This window comes from Rana temporaria, chromosome 2 (assembly GCF_905171775.1).
Source record: "Rana temporaria chromosome 2, aRanTem1.1, whole genome shotgun sequence".
Classification (NCBI taxonomy): Eukaryota; Metazoa; Chordata; class Amphibia; order Anura; family Ranidae; genus Rana; species Rana temporaria.
The window spans coordinates 293656150-293676439 of NC_053490.1; the positions used below are offsets into that span (position 1 = coordinate 293656150).

General features: G+C 43.1%; 1 protein-coding gene across 6 annotated transcripts in view; it reads left to right on the top strand.

Annotated features, from left to right (window-relative positions):
* The window catches only part of MEAF6 (MYST/Esa1 associated factor 6), a 53499-nt gene that overhangs the window by 16642 nt on the left and 16567 nt on the right, over nt 1-20290 (top strand). For all 6 annotated transcript variants that reach the window (XR_005747004.1, XR_005747005.1, XR_005747006.1 and 3 more), the window contains exons 2-5: nt 1481-1596; nt 2117-2204; nt 4067-4112; nt 4517-4709. Coding sequence is in view for 2 of the 6 variants with exons in the window: in XM_040337227.1 (XP_040193161.1) it covers nt 1481-1596; nt 2117-2204; nt 4067-4112; nt 4517-4709 (443 nt within the window). In the remaining 4 variants the exon portion in view is untranslated. The remainder of the gene's footprint in view (nt 1-1480; nt 1597-2116; nt 2205-4066; nt 4113-4516; nt 4710-20290) is intronic.

Genomic DNA, 20290 nt, shown 5'->3' on the forward strand with positions numbered 1-20290 from the left:
AAAGGGCCCTAACCGTGTACGTTTGCTGTCCCCTCATAATAACTCAACACACAGCTATTAATATCTAAACCGCTGGCAACAAAAGTGAGTACATCCCTATGTGAAAATGTCCGAATTGACAATCTGGGCCCAATATTTTGTGTGACCACCATTATTTTCCAGCACTGCCTTAACCCTCTTGGGCATGGAGTTCACCAGAGATTCACAGGTTGCCACTGGAGTCCTCTTCCACTCCTCCATGATGACATCACGGAGCTGGTGGATGTCGGAGACCTTGCGCTCCTCCACCTTCTATATGAGGATGCCCCACAGATGCTCAATAGGGTTTAGGTCTGGAGACATGCTGGACATCACCTTTACCCTCTGCTTCTTTAGCAAGGCAGTGGTTGTCGTGGAGGTGTGTTTGGGGTCGTTCTCATGTTGGAATACTTCCCTGCGGCCCAGTCTCCAAAAGGAGGGAGTCATGCTCTGCTTCAGTAAGTCACAGTACATGTTGCCATTCATGATAAAATAGGGTTTCCATTCGTCTGGATTTAGCGGATCGGATGTCAGCGGACATGTCACCGCTGACATCCATCGCTCCATAGATATGTATGGAGCGTCCGTTCAGGTCTGCCTGAAAAAACTGACAGGTAGATCTGAACGGTCCGCATTTGTGAAAGGGGCCTTATAGATTTTTGTGAGCATAGCCTCAAAGTGAATGTATCCTAGGAGAAATGCATGTGCTGCAAATGCTGAAGAAATGCTAGTTGCTTGGTTGAGTATTAATGCCAGAGGTTCAACTTGAAATTGCACTGAAAGATCACTGAAAAAAAAACCCCAGCATTTTAGCTTGCATATGATTGGATAATAAAATCAGCAGAGCTTCCCCCTCATTTCAGATCTACCCCCAGATTTACAGCGACTGCACTTCCAAGTGCAATTTTAAGTGCACTTTGCACTTGTAGTTTGCAACTGCAGTGCAGTGGATTTGTCTTTCGGAAATGACCCCCAATGTATCAACCAAGTCAAGAATTAATTCAGAAGCCTTTGTCTGCATACTTGTTCTGGTTTACAACTGCATTGAAGCAAGACAGTTGGCATGGTGGCCTAACAACTAATATTTTGTAGACAAGTTGCCAGCAATGGCAGCGTCCATTGCTCTCACGGGAAAAGTTTCACTGAAACATATTAGTAACCAGAAGAACGTTATCATAAGTAATGTAAAGGATGCTATCCTTGTATGAAGAGATGGGAGAAACATCATTGACAGAGCCTGGACAAGGTATAGTCCTGGTTCTTCACAATGTGCACATCCATCCCTGAAAGTTAATTTGCAGTGTACTTCAGCATGTGTGTTTTTTAAGAGTCAAAACTGGGTATTTTACATTTTTTTTTTTTTTTTTTTTCTTTTTTACCAGCAGATTGGAGTTTTTTCCCCACTGCGTTATTTAAATATTATTTTGTGCTGCCCTTTAATTTATTTTTTGCCGTTTTTTAGGAGACCTTGGCAAATCTAGAACGCCAGATCTATGCTTTCGAAGGAAGTTATCTGGAAGATACCCAGATGTATGGGAATATCATCCGAGGATGGGACCGTTACTTAACAAATCAAAAGTAATATATATATTTTTTTTATCTCTGTTTGTTGTGAAAGATTGCTTTGTTTAAATATGCACATACATTTGGTCCACACATGAAATACTATAGTTTTTATGAATGATCCTTTACTTTCCCTCAGTCCTTCTCTTTTTTTTTTTTTTGTGATGGCAGGTGCAGGGAGAAGATCCCTGGCCTGATGTCGCAATTGGGAATTAGGGGGGTGGTAGGGGGTATGTAACTTGTTACTAAAGATGACTTTATCTTTTAACTCTGCCTAACCAACTATATTTTTTTTTAGGGCTTGATTACACAAGGTGTAGTGGGGTCCATTTTTTTTTTTCTTTTTGTACTTTTTACCTATTGATTTTCAGTACTATTGTATTTCTGATGCGCAGGGGTATGTGTCTTTTATAATGGTGAATGGTGTGCTTCCTGTCTCTAGGTGGGAGAAACCTTCTCTCAATGCTGCCATGGAGGATTCCCAGAAAATTAGTTACCAGGTTCCTAACTTTTGTGTTTTTGGTTTTTCTCTTAGGAACTCAAACAGCAAAAATGATAGAAGAAATCGAAAGTTTAAAGAAGCAGAAAGACTTTTTAGTAAATCTTCAGTAACTTCTGCAGCGGTGAGTATTTTAAATACTTTTTGACAATTTGGGATTGATTTTAGAAAGGAACGTTGCATGCTCACTAAACCTGAAACTGCGAAAAATGTATGACTGTCTATGAAAAGATTCCCATTTGTAGTTGCTTTTTTATTTTTCTTTCACATTAGTCCACATTCAGCCTGTTGCCACAAACAGGACAATGTGTGCTTTGGCAAGGCATGTGCGTTACTAAAATGCAATAGTCTGAATTGGCCCTAAATAAAATACCATATTTGCCGGCGTATAAGACGGCCCCCTAATTTTCCAGCCAAAATGTTGGTTTTGGGATATACTCGCCATATAAGACTACCCCCTTCCTACTAGTCATGCCTCGCCTCACGGTGCCACCATTACATGCCAGACTGTGCCCCATTACATGCCAGACTGTGCCCTTACCTTATCCTAAGACATGCAGAATCGTGGCTGTACGTTTTTTCAAAAGCCGCGCCTCCTACGTCTTCTGGTCCGTGATAGGCGGAACACTCAGCTTCCCTGGAGGCACTGTGTTTAGTGTTCGCCTATCACGGAGGCCCTCTCGTCCGAGGACGAGAGAGCCTCCGTGATAGGCGGACACTAAACACAGGACGAGAGGGCCTCCGTGATAGGCGAACACTGAACACCGTGCCTCCTGGGAAGCTGAGTGTTCTGGGAAGCTGAGTGTTCCGCCTATCACAGAACAGAAGACGTAGGAGGCGCGGCTTTTGAAAAAATGTACGGCCGCGATTCTGCATGTCTTGGGATAAGGTAAGGTTAGGTTACCGGCGTATAAGACGACACCCGACTTTTAAGAAGATTTTAAGGGGTTAGAAAGTCCTCTTATACGCCGGAAAATACGGTAAGCTGTTTTTCCTGGGTTTGGTACTTTGAGGAGGTTTTGAGGAGACGGTTATTGATTTCGATTTTCATTTTATGGAAAGAAAGGGATCATTATCCTCCCTTTTTTTTTTTTTTTTTTCTTGTGAAAGCTTTTCCAGCTGAACAATCACCTAAAACATGACAGTGTAAGATCACCATGTGAATAGGATGTTCACTTCACTCACATTATGTGTTAGCCAGTTGCTGTGTCATTTTTCTGCATTTGCATTCCAATGCACTGCCCCTTGCATTGCAGCACACTACCAGGCATCCTATTACTAAAAATGCTGCAGTTCAGTGTTCAGCCCGTTGTACATTTGGGAGCCCTTCAAGTGGTTGCAAACCCTTACATATGCCATTGCCAAGTGAAGTGACTGGCCTCAGGTGATATACTGAGATGAAACCAATCCTCCTACATAAGTTGTTCCTGTTTATTTGCAGCCTTCTGTCCTGTACAGCCTTCTTTAATACACAGATGAGGTTTTTCACTCGGCAACAGAAAGCAGGGGACAGTGATCTGATCACACACTGCAGAGCTAGAGCACAGAGAACATTGTGATCTCACAGCTGATTGGAAAGACACACCCACCACTTCTTCATAGGCTCAGAGACACAAAGGGAGAGTAAGAGTGATCTGCTATGTTTAGGAGGGGGTGGGCCATATTCTGGAGGCTGAGGTGTCTGTTGAATCCACTAGGAGTGGGTCATGCAGAGAGGAAGAAGCAGACTTTGTGCTTTTGGATTCAGAAAAATACACTCTAGTAGGATTTGCTTTGTTCATTTTCATGTCTGAGGTTTACAACCAATTTAATATGGTACACTTGAAAAAAACGGCTAAAGTATATTTTCAGTTAAAGGTTATACTTTTAAAACGGATATAACTCTTCCTTTGTTGAGAACATGTTAATTTTATTGTTTTGATAATCTGTCTAATAATGAGAGAAAAACTGTGAAATTGGTGCTAAAAGTAGCCTTTTGCTTTTCAGGCTGTAAGTGCATTAGCTGGAGTACAAGATCAAATGATTGATAAACGTAAGTGCCTTTTATGACTTCCCAAATCACACAGAATGTTCACACTTGTTTGCTTGCCGCATCCTCATATTAAAAAAGGTGTGTGTGTGTGTGTGTGTGTGTGTGTGTGTGTGTGTGTGTGTTTTGTTTGTGTTTTTTTTTTTATATATATATATATATATATATATATATAATATAAATATATATTTTTTTAATATATATATATATATATATATATATATATATATATATATATATATATATATATATATATATATATATATATATATATATATATAATCGATTGCAAGATAAAAAAAAAAAATCTGAAACTGGCAGTGACTTCCCCCTAATCGAATCTCCCTGTTCTATATGAAACACAATAAGCAAACCTACCATTATCTGTTTTTACTCTGGTTTTGTAGGAGAGCCAGGCAGCGGAACAGAGAGCGACAATTCTCCAGACTTTCAGAATCAGGAGAATGAGCCTAGTCAGGATGATACAGAAGATCTAGATGGTTCCTTATCGGGTGTCAAGCCTCAGAAAGCGGCATCATCGGCCAACTCTGGAGGGCATCATAGCAGTCACAAGAAACGCAAGAATAAAAACCGGCACAGGTTGGCTTAAGCATCATTATGTAGCTTTCACCTTTTTTGCTTCTTGGTTTTTGTCATGCAGCTGCAGTGTTTGCTTAAATATTCCTAGCACACTTTGCTGTAGGATAAAGTATAAATACGGCTCACATTAATGATTTGTTATTTGTAACCAATTGTAGTGTTCCATTGTTGTGATTGTGAATATTTTGATTTTTTTAGAATATTTGTTTCATAGGTTTAAAACAAAAAATTAAAGATTCTGTTTTGGGCAGAGTGACCGTCATTGTCTTAATTCCGCCTCATCTATAAGGATGACAAGTGACAGTCTGGGAATATCATATGTTTAATTCCCACATTGACCATTCCCTGGCATTTTCTGATGAGTCTGAACAGTCCAGAATGGATTTCTAATTGGTTTAATTTTCACCCATCACACAAGGCAAGAAAAAATATATTTTGCAGAATATGATGCGTTTGCCTTTCTAACAATTTTTAAACTAGCTTTTGCTAAGAAGAGTTTAAACAAATCAAAGCAACTTGCCAATACCAGTTTAGATACACTGTGGCCAATTGTTTTGTGGACACCTGACCATCACATCTATATGAGCTTGATGGATGACATCCCATTCCACTTAAGGCTCTCCATAAGGATCTACACTGTTGGGTTTTTGTGCCGTTTAGTTCCAAAGGTTTCCGATAGAATTGAGGTCAGGGTGGTGTGCAAGCAGTTTGTGTTCCTGCACACCAAACGCTATACACTTTGGGGGAGATTTTCTAAAACTGCTGAGTGCGGGGGCGTGCAGCATGGCGATTGGTGTGTCTCACACATTGCATCTCCGATCCAAGGAAAAAAGCCTATGACGTAGGCTCTTTACCATGTGATTAGCCATGTCCAATAACGGCTCATCACATGGTAACCAGGAAGTGCCGTTTATCGGCTTTTCCTCTACTCGTGCTGACAAGGCACGAGTAGAGGAGAGCCAATCAGCTGCTTCCCTGATGAGGGGGTCTGCACTGATAATCTGCGCACTGATTATCAGTGCAGACCCATCGAGGGTGCCCATTGGAGACCACCAAGGATGCCAATCTGTGTGCATCAGTGCCGCCCATCAGCGATGCATATAAGTGCCTCGTCATCTGCGCCCATTAGTGCCGCCTCGTCATTGAAGGAGAAAACTTACTTCACAAAGTTTAACTTTTATGAAGCAAACAAAAAACCCAGTGGCGCTCAAATACCACCAAAAAGATCCATTTGTGGGGGGAAAAAATGCAAAAAAATTCATTTGGGAACAGTGTAGCATGACCGTGCAATTGTCATTCAAAATGTGATTGCGCTGAAAATTGGCCTGGGCAGGAAGGGGATGACGGTGCCCTATATTGAAGTAGTTAAGCTTAACAATGAAGTCTGGCGATTCTTTAGTCCTTTAATTAAATGCTCTTAAGGTAAAGCTTGTATACAGATGGTAAGGTTTAAAACCTTAGTCTAAAAAATGTATAAACTTTAAAAAGAAACTATTCCGGATTTCAGACGATTATAGTTCTTGTATGTCAGTGTTGCATAGTTACATAGTTAGTCAGGTTGAAAAAAGACACAAGTCCATCAAAAAATAAAAAAAAACAAAATAAAAAACACAGTAAAATCCTATACACCCAACTCCAGCAGAGCATGATCCAATTTGCTACAGCAGGGGAAAAAATTCCTTCCTGATCCCCCGAGACGCAATCGGATTTACCCTGGATCAACTTTACCTACAAATCTTAGTACTCAGTTATATTCTGTACATTTAGGAAAGAATCCAGGCCTTTCTTAACCTCTTGACCACCGCCCCATGTCAAAAAGACGTCCTCTTTTTGAAGTTGAATATCTCGATAACGGCAGCAGCTGCTGCCACAACCGAGATATTCATCTTTTCAGGGGGCGGTGGTGTACACGATAACGGCGGTCTCCGCGGCGGATTCGCCGCGAGATCTCCGTTATCGGTGGCGGGAGAGGGGCCCCCCCCTCCCGCCGCTCTCCCGCGCCCTCCGCCGCTTACCGGAGCCGTCGGTAGCGGCGGAGGGGATCGGATGTGTCCGGCAGCTGAGCGGGGACGGGACTGAAGGAGAAATCTCCTTCACCCGTCCTCCTAGCTCTGCTGGGCGGAAGTGACGTCAAAACGTCAGTCCCGCCCAGCCTCTTAAAGAAACATTTTTTTTTTTGTCATTTGAAAAAATGACTTTTTTTTTTAATTTTTTTTTTTGCATTTAAGTCTAATTATGAGATCTGAGGTCTTTTTGACCCCAGATCTCATATTTAAGAGGACCTGTCATGCTTTTTTCTATTACAAGGGATGTTTACATTCCTTGTAATAGGAATAAAAGTGATCAATTTTTTTTTTTTTTTTTTTTCAGTGTAAAAAATTATAAAACTAAATAAAAATAAATAAGAAAACCAAAAAAAAATTTTTTAAAGCGCCCCGTCCCGACGAGCTCGCGCGCAGAAGCAAACGCATACGCGAGTAGCGCCCGCATATGAAAACGGTATTCAAACCACACAAGTGAGGTATCGCCGCGATCGTTAGAGTGAGAGCAATAATTCTAGCCCTAGACCTACTCTGCAACTCAAAAAATGCAACCTGTAGAATTTTTTAAACGTCGCCTATCGAGATTTTTAAGGGTAAAAGTTTGACGCCATGCCACGAGCGGGCGCAATTTTTAAGCGTGACATGTTGGGTATCATTTTACTCGGCGTAACATTATCTTTCACAATATATAAAAAAAATGGGCAAAATGTATTGTTGTCTTATTTTTTAATTCAAAAAAGTGATTTTTATCCAAAAAAAGTGCGCTTGTAAGACCGCTGCGCAAATACGGTGTGACAAAAAGTATTGCAATGACTGCCATTTTATTCCCTAGGATGTCTGCTAAAAAAAAATATATAATGTTTGGGGGTTCTGATTAATTTTCTAGCAAAAAAATTGTGATTTTCACATGAAGGAGAGAAGTGCCAGAATTTACCTGGTGGGCAAGTGGTTAAAGAAATCTACTGAGCTGGCCAGAACCACCTCTGGAGGGAGTCTGTTCCACATTTTCACAGCTCTTACTGTGAAAAAACCTTTCCGTATTTGGAGGTGAAATCTCTTTTCCTCTAGACGTAAAGAGTGCCCCCTTGTCCTCAGTGTTGACTGTAAAGTGAATAACTCAACACCAAGTTCACTGTATGGACCTATTATATATTTGTACATGTTGATCATATCCCCCCTTATTCTCCTCTTCTCAAGAGTGAATAAATTCAGTTCCTCTAATCTTTCCTCATAGCTGAGCTCCTCCATGCCTCTTATCAGTTTGGTTGCCCTTCTCTGCACTTTCTCCAGTTCTCCGATGTCCTTTTTGAGAACTGGAGCCCAAAACTGAACTGCATATTCCAGATGAGGTCTTACTAATGATTTGTACAGGGGCAAAATTATATCTGTCTCTGGAGTCCATACCTCTCTTAATACAAGAAAGGACTTTGCTCGCTTTGGAAACCGCAGCTTGGCATTGCATGCCATTATTGAGCTTATGATCAACTAAAACCCCCAGATCCTTCTCCACTACAGATCCCCCCCAGTTGTACTCCCCCTAGTATGTATGATGCATGCATATTCTTAGCCCCCAAGTGCATAACTTTACATTTATCTACATTAAACCTAATCTGCCACTTAGTCGCCCAATTAGACAGAGCATTGAGGTCGGCTTGTAAATTGGAGACATCCTGCAAGGACGTTATTCCACTGCATAGCTTGGTGTCATAGCAGTGACCATAGCAGTAATTCTTGAAACTTAAAGGAAAACTCCAAGCATTAAGTCACTATTTAAAAAAAAAATGCTGCAGTGTGTGTGCGCGCGCATATTTAGTGGCCTTTTATCTATGATCCCTCTCCCATTCCTTATTCTATACTGTGCTTCAGGAGGTATAATGGAAAATTGAATACTTGCCTCTCCGTAATTTTCCTTTCCTGGTGCCTATCCATGGCGGCATACGTATGATTGGTTGTTCCACACCCCCCCCCCCCCCCCCTCCCCATGCGTCTACTGCTATGAAGGCACCAGGAAAATTTTATTTTCCTTTCCTGGTGCATAACCTAGTAACCACTACAACCATTTTCCCTGTGAATCTAAAGGGCACAGCAGCAGGTTCACTTTAATCCCTGACTTCTCCTGCAGCACATACAGGCTAGTTAAAAGTTCCCCCCGGTAGTGGCCGAAGAAGTGCTGCTAAAATTAGTGGCACTTTACTGCTAACGTGGCCTGTCTTGCAGTGTGGAAGGGGGCCTTAATGTAAGGACTCATTCTTGCTGGCAGTTAGGAAATCTTCATTTTGTTTGCAAACATTAACCACCGGACCATATTGCTGGTCAAAGACCAGAGCACTTTTTGCGATTTGGCACTGCGTCGATTTAACTGACAATTGCGCGGTCGTGCAAAGTGTCTCCCAAACAAAATTGGCGTCCTTTTTTCCCCACAAATAGAGCTTTCTTTTGGTGGTATTTGATCACCTCTGCGGTTTTTAGTTTTTGCGCTATAGACAAAAATAGAGCGACAATTTTGAAAAAAATGAATATTTCTCTCATCACCTTCCAGGACGGCACCCGAGATGATGGCTCCTCCCCACAGGAAACACAATCACTTAACAATTTAAAAGTCCCCACCCTTCCCCTTGATCCTCAGTATTGATTGTGTTTCTCCCGAACACATCGTCACGTTTGTTTTGTTTGAAAACCTAGAGACCGGAAAGGTCGAAGGTACCCCTGTTGAGACAGGTTCTAGGGAGGCCGGGGAGGGCTGAACTAACCTGTAGGCCTTCGGGTCTAACTCACAGGTCGCCCCAGGCGTGCACCAGCGCTCTGAGCTGCGGGGAGGCTTGCCATCGCTAGGGTGCAGAAGAAACGCCGCCATTTGAAGAGCTCTCTCTTCCTGGGTACTGCTTCCTACTTTTGGAAACCTTGCGCTCCAAGCCTCTGAGTGAAGGTGGGCTTTTGCCTCACAGCGCAACCCGGGAGGGACGCCGGAGAGAAGCGTGGCGGTGGAAGGGTCGGCTTGCGGATAGCCCTTACAAGAGGTACCGACAGCCGGGGACCCAGCCAAACCTCCTCATGGACAGGAGGAGATGAAGGCAAATGTGACTGCAGGCAGATCCAGGTCGGGGCGCAGTGAGTACATTCCCCCTTGGAAAGGGAGGAGGAACGGGAGTGCGAGTCCTGGTCTTCAGGGTCTGAGTCTCTGGGGCCAGCCAGCCAGCACAGGACTGGTTTTTACTTCTCACCCTTTCACCTCCCCAGTACAAACCTGCAGTCCTGTTTTTTTCTAAGAATGCATTAATAACTTAGAGAAAGGAAAAACTTTCCATGAAGCCGCCAGGCAGTCCGTAACTAAGGTCTGACATAGAGGAGCTTATCCCTAGAGAAGACATATCCTCCCAAGAATGCCTCGTCCGAACGGAACCTAGTGCCCTTCCCCCGCTCTCACAGTCATTCCCTCTAGTCCAGGTAGAGGAAGCTTAAGGAGGACAGGGAGGATATGGTAAGCCAAGCTAAACAGGAGCCCTTCACCCTAGAGGGTCTGGTTGGACTCCTGCAGGCAAATACAGGCCTCTGAGGAGATTATAAAATCCCTAGAATAATCTCATAAAAGGGGGCTGAGCAAGGCTCAATCCAGTTAGGGCCAGCCTGCCATGAATCTGACAGGCAGATCACAAGGGTGCAGTTAGGTTTTTTAGCCAAAAAACTGACCTCCTAAACTCTTAGGATAGGCCCAACAGGGGGCATACTAGTGGGTATATTACCAGTGTGTTAGAGTTAATCTAAACCTCTTGTGGCTCAGGCAACAAACCATTTAGGTGGTGTGAGAAGCATAAAATGCTAGCCTGCAACCCTTAATTAAGAGTTTCTCTGGTACAAACCCCTGTGTTAAAGCTATGAAAATCAGCCATACAGGTGTCTGATTGCCTCCAGCCTGAGACTATGGTCACCTCTTCATGAGAGACCTAATTGATTTCTGAGTCTGTGCTCGTTAAGACCTTAAAGGCTTGGACTAGCTCCCACCTGTGTGTGGACCAGCTACACCTACTCGGACCTTTGCAATAGCAGAATAGCAGCTACCACTATTGTGGTATAGTCACACACCTCGGATTTCCAGTATTTGGAACTACCATGTTCCTTCACTGGGATGAAGGATCAATATCTGAAACTCAGGTTATGCTAGGATAGAGCGTTGGTCTGTCCGCACATCAGAAATGCACAACACGGGTTTATCTTGGGTCATTTCTGAGATATATGTGTGTGTGTGTGTGTGTGTGTGTGTGTGTGTATGTATATGTAGACTGATGATCAAGGGATATCCTATGACTCACCAGAAATGCCTAAAATTGATTAGATAACGGTACTCTGTTCCTTATCAAACGCATAACACTGAATGGTGGTGACGCCTCTATTGTATATTCGCACACTATTGTTATTCAGAAACATACCACATTGAGTTACTGTCGGTGTAATTTCTGTCGGATACAGGAATGTATATTATTGCTTATCAGAGAAGCATGACATTGATTTGTCGGTGACACCTCTATTATATAACCGCACACTATGGTTATTCAGAAACATACCACACTGAGTTACTGTTGGTAAAAATTTCTGGAGGTTACATGTTGGTACACTATTACTTATCAGAAACGCATGACGCTGAGTTACTGATAGCGACACTTCTGCTGGTTATATGACTATACAATTTTGCTGATCAGAAACGCATAGCATTGTATTATTGTTAAGGATATTTATAAATTCAGATATGCACTGCTTTAAGGGTCCTTTTTTTGCTAGTGACATTTCTGTTGATTAGATGACCCGACAAGGTTGCATTAAGTAACACATTGGGTTGCCGACAACATGCTGTTGGTCATATAAACTTTCCAAGTTTTTTTCTAATCAAAATAATGCACAACTGGTATTGTGGGTTTATGACGGTATACTGTTACTATCCAGAAACGCACAGCATTGAGTTTTCTTGCTAGTGGCGTTTCTATCAGGTATATGACTGTGGGTGTTGGAGTATACAATGTTACTGTCTGTAACATTTCGTTCCCTTGTCCTATACCCTATTGTTTATCTGAAGTATGCTAATACCACTCTCTGCTAGTTATGACTGCAGGGAGTATAACACCAGCAATACACGGTTGAGGCCGCATATGTCCTTTTGTTGTCATACTGGCCATGCGACTGCCTTTTTTTTTTTTATGATCATCAGAGATATACTATAGGTGCTAGTATTATTTTCTGTTGATTGGAAGACCGTACTGCGGTCAGAGTCAGGAATAGACAACACTATAGTGGTTCTTGTCCTCCTGTCCTGAATCTATTACTTTGGGTCGCTGCACATAAATAAAACACAGCAGTAGAAGGTGTCTGTGTCCTCTGCGTTCTTTATTACTCAGAAAAAACACCATATTGGCTAGTGGCCTCTCTGTTGAATGTAGGACCTATAAACCTATTAAGCATCAGAAGCTCACACTTGGAGCTTCTGTCCTTTCTCTGGGCTTAGGTTATATGGTATCTTACTACATATGAGAAATGCACACCTAAGGTTGGTTGTGTCTTCTCTATCCTACAGGTTTCTGTATATCAGAAAACACAGCAGTGGAGGCTGGGGGTGTCTATCTGTCTTTCCATTTTAAGTCTGAGCTTGCTGTCCTTCGGAAATACAAGATCTAGGACCTGTATATCTGGGACATTTTGGTCACTTTATTTCAGACCTTATTTTCCATTCACATGGAAGGAACAGGATTTCTGATTGCGGGCCTTTACTTCTAGGCATGCCAGAGACATTCCCTAGACCTGAACCCAGTAGGGTTATAGGACACTGGAAGGAGGTCATAAAATCACCTAGCAGGTTCTTTTTAGTAGGAAAGGGGTTACGCTGTTAGGGGCTGTTTGCCTAAAAAATTCAGCATCAGGATTTTTTCTGACTGGTTCTCCCGATCCGATAGCTTTATAGCTCAGTGCATGTCCTTCATGTCACCCCCTCGGACGAACTGGATATGAATAACCAATATTCATCTTTTACTCATACTATGGCATTGGTCCCTTGTGGTAGGGATCTGCTTAACTTAACACTCCTTGGTGCGTGGAGTGGATCATGACCTCAAACACTGGATTTTTACAGAATACTGTATTCTGTTGGCGTGTGGCACTCATGGGTTTACCCTGAGATTATAGGGTAAAATGTATCTGCATATTATACGCGGGGGGCGGTGAAAAGTTTTCTTTCCCCCGACACCTTTGTTCTTTTCTGTTATATACCAATGAATGCAGTGGTTACTCGCAATTTTGTAACAGGCTTCTTTTCTGCGTAGTTTAATGATCGACTCGCAGGGTTATAAGGAGCCTAGGGTATATAGAACAATCTCACATCTGACATGTCAGTATTCAGATGGGAAGGAACCCAGAAATGGGGAATGACCAGGATGGGACCTGCTTGTCAACCGGCTTGCAGAGCAGCTGTTTTGTCCGGTCTAGCAGTGTACGTTGGAGACGGGAGTTTGTCCACGCGTATTGGCGGACGCACGAACGAGCCACGCCAAGGCATCCTGTGGTCCAGACACTGACCAATAAGTGTCCTCGCTATAAAGTCACATGCATTCCAATGAATGGAGGTGGACTGAAGGGAGTGCAGGAGCACACCAAACGCCCTGCTTGGTCACATACCTGTCCAGTCATTTGAGTGAAGGGAATAGACTTCCCTTAATCTAGTATCCTTGAGTGGGTTTATTTCCTTGTTTCACCAGGACTATGGCAAACAAAAAAGGGGGACCCACAAGGATTGTACGTCGGGAGACCCTGTTTCTTTCTAAACCATTCTCCTGTACAGACTAGTGGCTTAAAACCACATGTTTTTTTCTTGGTTGATCAAAGTAGGGCTTTGTTTCACAGAACAAATCTCTGACTAAACTTTGGATGGTCTTATGCAGCTTTGCAGACACTCTCAACCACGATGGCTAGAATATTGGCGCAGCCAACCTTTCTATCCTAAAGAATACTCAAGCTCTCAGAATTTTTTTCTTTAAGAGCACGTGCCACCTAGACTCTGCATCCAAAGAGGAGACAGGAGCATAGATGGAGCAGACCTGAAGGTCATTTTCATGATCCAGCTAGGATACCCTCATCACACACTAGGGAGTGGAAGTGGTGAAATAAAATCAGATTCTGACATTTAGCAGAAAGACCTTGCAGGCAAGGGTCCCACCCTAAAGTAGGCCTGTTGGTTACTCGTTTATCCTCTCGGGTGCCGTCCTGGAAGGTGATGAGAGAAAACCGACGTTACTTACCGGTAACAGTGTTTCTATGAACCTTCCAGGACGGCGGGCCTACTTCCCGCCCTATGTGGAGGGAAAAGATAAGCTAAACGCTAGGTGGTAAGTACCTATACGGAACAATGTCCCTTGTGAACCAGTTCAGGACTACTCTAATTCATACTGAGGATCAAGGGGAAGGGTGGGGACTTTTAAATTGTTAAGTGATTGTGTTTCCTGTGGGGAGGAGCCATCTCTCGGGTGCCGTCCTGGAAGGTTCATAGAAACACCGTTACGTAACGTCGTTTTTTTTTTACTTTTTGCTATAATAAATATCCCCCAAAAATATATAAAAACAAAATTTTTTTCCCCCCTCAGTTTAGGCCGATACGTATTCTTCTACATATTTTTCGTAAAAATTTTTTTTTTGCAATAAGCGTTTATTGTTTGGTCTGCGCAAAAGTTATAGCGTTTACAAAATAGGGGGTATTTTTATGGCATTTTTATGTGTGTGTGTGTGTGTGTGTGTGTGTGTGTGCATTTTTTTACTAGTAATGACGGCGATCAGCGTTTCCCCCCCCCCCCCGGTACTGCGACATTATGGCGGACAGTTCGGACTCATTGTAATTTTTATAGCGATCAGTGCTATAAAAATGCATTGGATTACTATAAAAATGCCACGGGCAGTGAAGGGGTTAAGTATGTTCCCTTGGTGTGTTCTAACTGTAGGGGGGGGTTGCCTCACTAGGGGAAATGACCGATCTTCTGTTCATACATACATTGTTTACACACGGCTCCCGATCCCCGCTCTGTAACGTGCGATCGTGCCCGCCGGGCACGGGAGTCGGGAACGGGCGGCACGCCCCTAGTGGCCTGTATGAGAGCCGACGTATAGCTACGTGCTCTCGCGTAGGGGAGCCGACCTGCTGCCGTAAAATGACGGCGGCTGGTCGGCAAGTAGTTAAAGGTTCTATTTAGAATAATAAGCTGTCAGGTTAGTAAAACAGTGATATCGGAACCGTTTCATTCATACGGTTTGTGGTGTACATAGAGACAACAAATAAAAAATATTTTCCTAATTAGGAAAAAAAACACTGCGCTAACTAATAAATGTGATGAAGTCCCAAAATGATATTGGGAAAAAAAATCTGCCAGTACCAATTACCTAAAATACCAAAAGTAAAACAAACAATATGTAAAAATAATGTACAGCGCTAGGTGAAAAACTTGAAACCAGAATTATGAAAAAATATATGTGATGTCTAAAAAATTAATAAATGACAAATATAAATATTAACATATGTGGAAACAAACAACTGTGAAGAAAAGGTTCCAAACTATGCAGGGATTGCAGAATTATTAGGCAAGTTGTATTTTTGAGGATTAATTTTATTATTGAACAACAACCATGTTCTCAATGAACCCAAAAAAACTCATTAATATCAAAGCTGAATATTTTTGGAAGTACCGTATTTATTCGAGTATAACGCGCAAAATTTTATACCCAAAAAAAAAGATTAAAGTTTGGGTGCGCGTTATACTCGAGGACTTTGTCCCCCCCGCCGCCACCGAAGCCACCACAACGTTAATCACGCGGCGCGGGGGAACATTAGACAGCTTTCGTTTGAATAGCTGGTTTCCCTGCCGCGCGTAGACACTCCCCCTTGGACGGATCTGTCCAATCGCGAGCAAGGGGAAGTGTCTATGCGTGGCAGGGAAAACAGCTGTTCAAACGAACGCTGTCTGTAATGTTCCCGCGCGCCGCGTGATTAAAGGTAAGGGGGCATGGCTGGACATACAGGGGGCATGGCTGGACATACAGGGGGCATGGCTGGACATACAGGGGGCATGGCTGGACATACAGGGGGCATGGCTGGACATACAGGGGGCATGGCTGGACATACAGGGGGCATGGCTGGACATACAGGGGGCATGGCTGGACATACAGGGGGCATGGCTGGACATAAATGATTTTTAGCAATTACAATGATTTTATACCGATTTTTTTATTGAAAATTAGGGGTGCGCGTTATACTCGAATAAATACGGTAGTTTTTAGTTTGTTTTTAGTTTTAGCTATTTTAGGGGGATATCTCTGTGTGCAGGTGACTATTACTGTGCATAATTATTAGGCAACTTAACAAAAAAAATATATATACCCATTTCAATTATTTATTTTTACCAGTGAAACCAATATAACATCTCAACATTCACAAATATACATTTCTGACATTCAAAAACAAAACAAATCAGTGACCAATATAGCCACCTTTCTTTGCAAGGACACTCAAAAGCTTGCCATCCATGGATTCTGTCAGTGTTTTGATCTGTTCACCATCAACATTTCGTGCAGCAGCAACCACAGCCTCCCAGACACTGTTCAGAGAGGTGTACTGTTTTCCCTCCTTGTAAATCTCACATTTGATGGTGAACAAGGAGGCCATGTCATTAGTTTTTCTTCTTTTATACCCTTTCTTGCCAGCCACGCTGTGGAGTACTTGGACGCGTGTGATGGAGCATTGTCCTGCATGAAAATCATGTTTTTCTTGAAGGATGCAGACTTCTTCCTGTACCACTGCTTGAAGAAGGTGTCTTCCAGAAACTGGCAGTAGGACTGGGAGTTGAGCTTGACTCCATCCTCAACCCGAAAAGGCCCCACAAGTTCATCTTTGATGATACCAGCCCAAACCAGTACTCCACCTCCACCTTGCTGGCGTCTGAGTCGGACTGGAGCTCTCTGCCCTTTACCAATCCAGCCACGGGCCCATCCATCTGACCCATCAAGACTCGCTCTCATTTCATCAGTCCATAAAACCTTAGAAATATCAGTCTTGAGATATTTCTTGGCCCAGTCTTGACGTTTCAGCTTGTGTGTCTTGTTCAGTGGTGGTCGTCTTTCAGCCTTTCTTACCTTGGCCATGTCTCTGAGTATTGCACACCTTGTGCTTTTGGGCACTCCAGTGATGTTGCAGCTCTGAAATATGGCCAAACTGGTGGCAAGTGGCATCTTGGCAGCTGCACGCTTGACTTTTCTCAGTTCATGGGCAGTTATTTTGCGCCTTGGTTTTTCCACACGCTTCTTGCGACCCTGTTGACTATTTTGAATGAAACGCTTGATTGTTCAATGATCACGCTTCAGAAGCTTTGCAATTTTAAGAGTGCTGCATCCCTCTGCAAGATATCTCATTATTTTTGACTTTTCTGAGCCTGTCAAGTCCTTCTTTTGACCCATTTTGCCAAAGGAAAGGAAGTTGACTAATAATTATGCACACCTGATATAGGGTGTTGATGTCATTAGACCACACACCTTCTCATTACAGAGATGCACATCACCTAATATGCTTAATTGGTAGTAGGCTTTCGAGCCTATACAGCTTGGAGTAAGACAACATGCATAAAGAGGATGATGTGGTCAAAATACTCATTTGCCTAATAATTCTGCACTCCCTGTAAGTATTAAAGTCCATAAACTGTGATTGACATCAAAGTAAAGGTTGGATGAGTAAAGAGAATTCTTCCACCAAGAGGACACCCAAATAGTGAGATGTAGTCTCCTTACCACAGATGGATGACCGTCATTACAGTGGTCTGAATGGGCACAGGGATTTTTAAGTCTTCCCGGATAGACTCACTCCAAGCATTGGTAAAAGGGCAATGACTCCGAAATGAACTCGCTCCATAAAGCAAATTGATGGTTCAATAACGCATGGAATGAGAAACAAAGAAAAGCCCCATATCGTGATAACGTTTAAAAGCGGGTTTAATCGACTAATAAAGTTGCACTTACACTTATGTTGATAAAGTAACGCGATGAGTGCAAGTGTAGAGGGAATGCGGCGTCTCCTCAAATCCTCTCCTGTCTGCTAGGCTCCGTAGCTGCGTATCTCCGTGTTCAGAGCGTGATGACGTTCCACTCAGCAAGGCCACACCTACGCGTTTCGTCATCAAAAGACGTCGTCAGGGATATCGCGCTATGGGGCTTTTCTTTGTTTCTCATTCCATGAGTTATTGAACCATCAATTTACTTTCTGGAACGAGTTCATTTCGGAGTCATTGCCCCTTTACCAATGCTTGGAGTGAGTCTATCTGGGAAGACTTAAAAATCCCTGTGCCCATTCAGACCGCTGTAATGACTGTCATCCATCTGTGGTAAGGAGACTACATCTCACTATTTGGGTGTCCTCTTGGTGGAAGAAGAATTCTCTTTGACATCAAAGTAAAGGTTGGATGAGTAATCACAGTTTATGGACTTTAATACTTAGGCCTCGTACACACGACCGAACATGTCTGCTGAAACTGGTCTGCGGACATGTCCGACTGTGTGTAGGGCTGACAGGACTGGATTCCTGGCCTAGCGGACAGGTTTCCAGCGGACAAATGTTTCTTGGCATGCTAAGAAACATGTCCGCTGGAAGCCTGTCCGTCGGACATGTCCGATGGTTGGTTTGTACGACTCATCGGACATGTCCGCTGGATCGAAATCCCTCGCATGCATCAAAGTATTGAACTTCCGGGGTCGCCGCGGCATCGTCACCGCATATTCTGTCCAGGGATTTTTGTCTGATGGTGTGTACACACATCAGACCAAAATCCCCCAGCAGACATGTCCGATGAAAACGGTCCGCGGACCGTTTTCATCGGACATGTTTGCTCGTCTGTACAAGGCCTCATACTTTGGAACCTTTTCTTCACAGTTTTTTTCCACATATGTTAATATTTGTCATTTATCAATTTTTTTGACATCACATATATATATTTTTTTCATAATTTTGGTTTCAAGTTTTTCACCTAGCGCTGTACCTTATTTTTACATATGTAGTGTACGTAGCTTTCCAAAACCATAGGATAAAGAAATAAACTAAATTCATGTATCGTAAAAAAAAAAAAAAAGTCAGTGACACCCGGCTATCATCGTCAGAATCCAGGGCATAGTGACATTACTCCATCATCATCTCCAGGGCACAGTGATAACAGACTATCCTCATCATCTCCAGGGCACAGTGATAACAGACTATCCTCATCATCTCCAGGGCACAGTGACACTACACTGTCGTCATCATCTCCAGGGCACAGTGACACCCGACTATCATCATCATATGCAGGGCACAGTGATACTACACCATCATCATATGCAGGGCACAGTGATACTACGCCATCATCATATGCAGGGCACAGTGATACTACGCCATCATCATATGCAGGGCACAGTGATACTACACCATCATCATATGCAGGGCACAGTGATACTACGCCATCATCATATGCAGGGCACAGTGACACTGTATGATTGATTCGATAAGAGTCACTATACCTTGGATATGATGATGGCCCGGTTTGTAGTGTATATAGATTTCCAAAACAATGGGATAAAGAAATATTCCTGAACTTCTACTGTTTTAGCTCATGGTTGCTGTGAAATTGTGTGAAAGCATCAATGCAGTGCATGTTATCTCAGCTTGCATTCACTGGATGTATTTACCAAAAATTTAAATATTGCAGAATATACAGCCTCATTCTACATAACTAAGTTCCATTTTTAATGCTAAATAAACTAAATTATTCATGTATCTTTAGCAAAAAACAGTGACACTGGGCTTTCATCATATTCAGGGCACAGTGACACTACTCGTCATCATATTCAGGGCACAGTGACACCCGGCTATCATCCTATTTGGGGCACAGTGACACCACACTGTCATCATCATATCCAGGGCACAATGACACCTGGCTATCATCATCATATCCAGAGTACAGTGATACTACGCCATCATATGCAGGGCATAGTGACACTGGGCTATCATATCCAGGGCACAGTGACGCTACACCATCATCATCGTATCCAGGGCACAGTGACGCTACACCATCATCATCGTATCCAGGGCACAGTGACGCTACACCATCATCGTATCCAGGGCACAGTGACGCTAAACCATCATCGTATCCAGGGCACAGTGGCGCTAAACCATCATCGTATCCAGGGCACAGTGACACTACACCATCACCGTCGTATCCAGGGCACAGTGACACTACACCATCATCGTATCCAGGGCACAGTGACACTACACCATCATCATATCCAGGGCACAGTGACACCACACCACCATCATATCCAGGGCACAGTGACACTACACCATCATCATATCCAGGGCACAGTGACACTACACCACCATCATATCCAGGGCACAGTGACACTACACCACCATCATATCCAGGGCACAGTGACACTACACCACCATCATCATATCCAGGGCACAGTGACACTACACCACCACCATCATCATTTCCAGGGCACAGTGACACT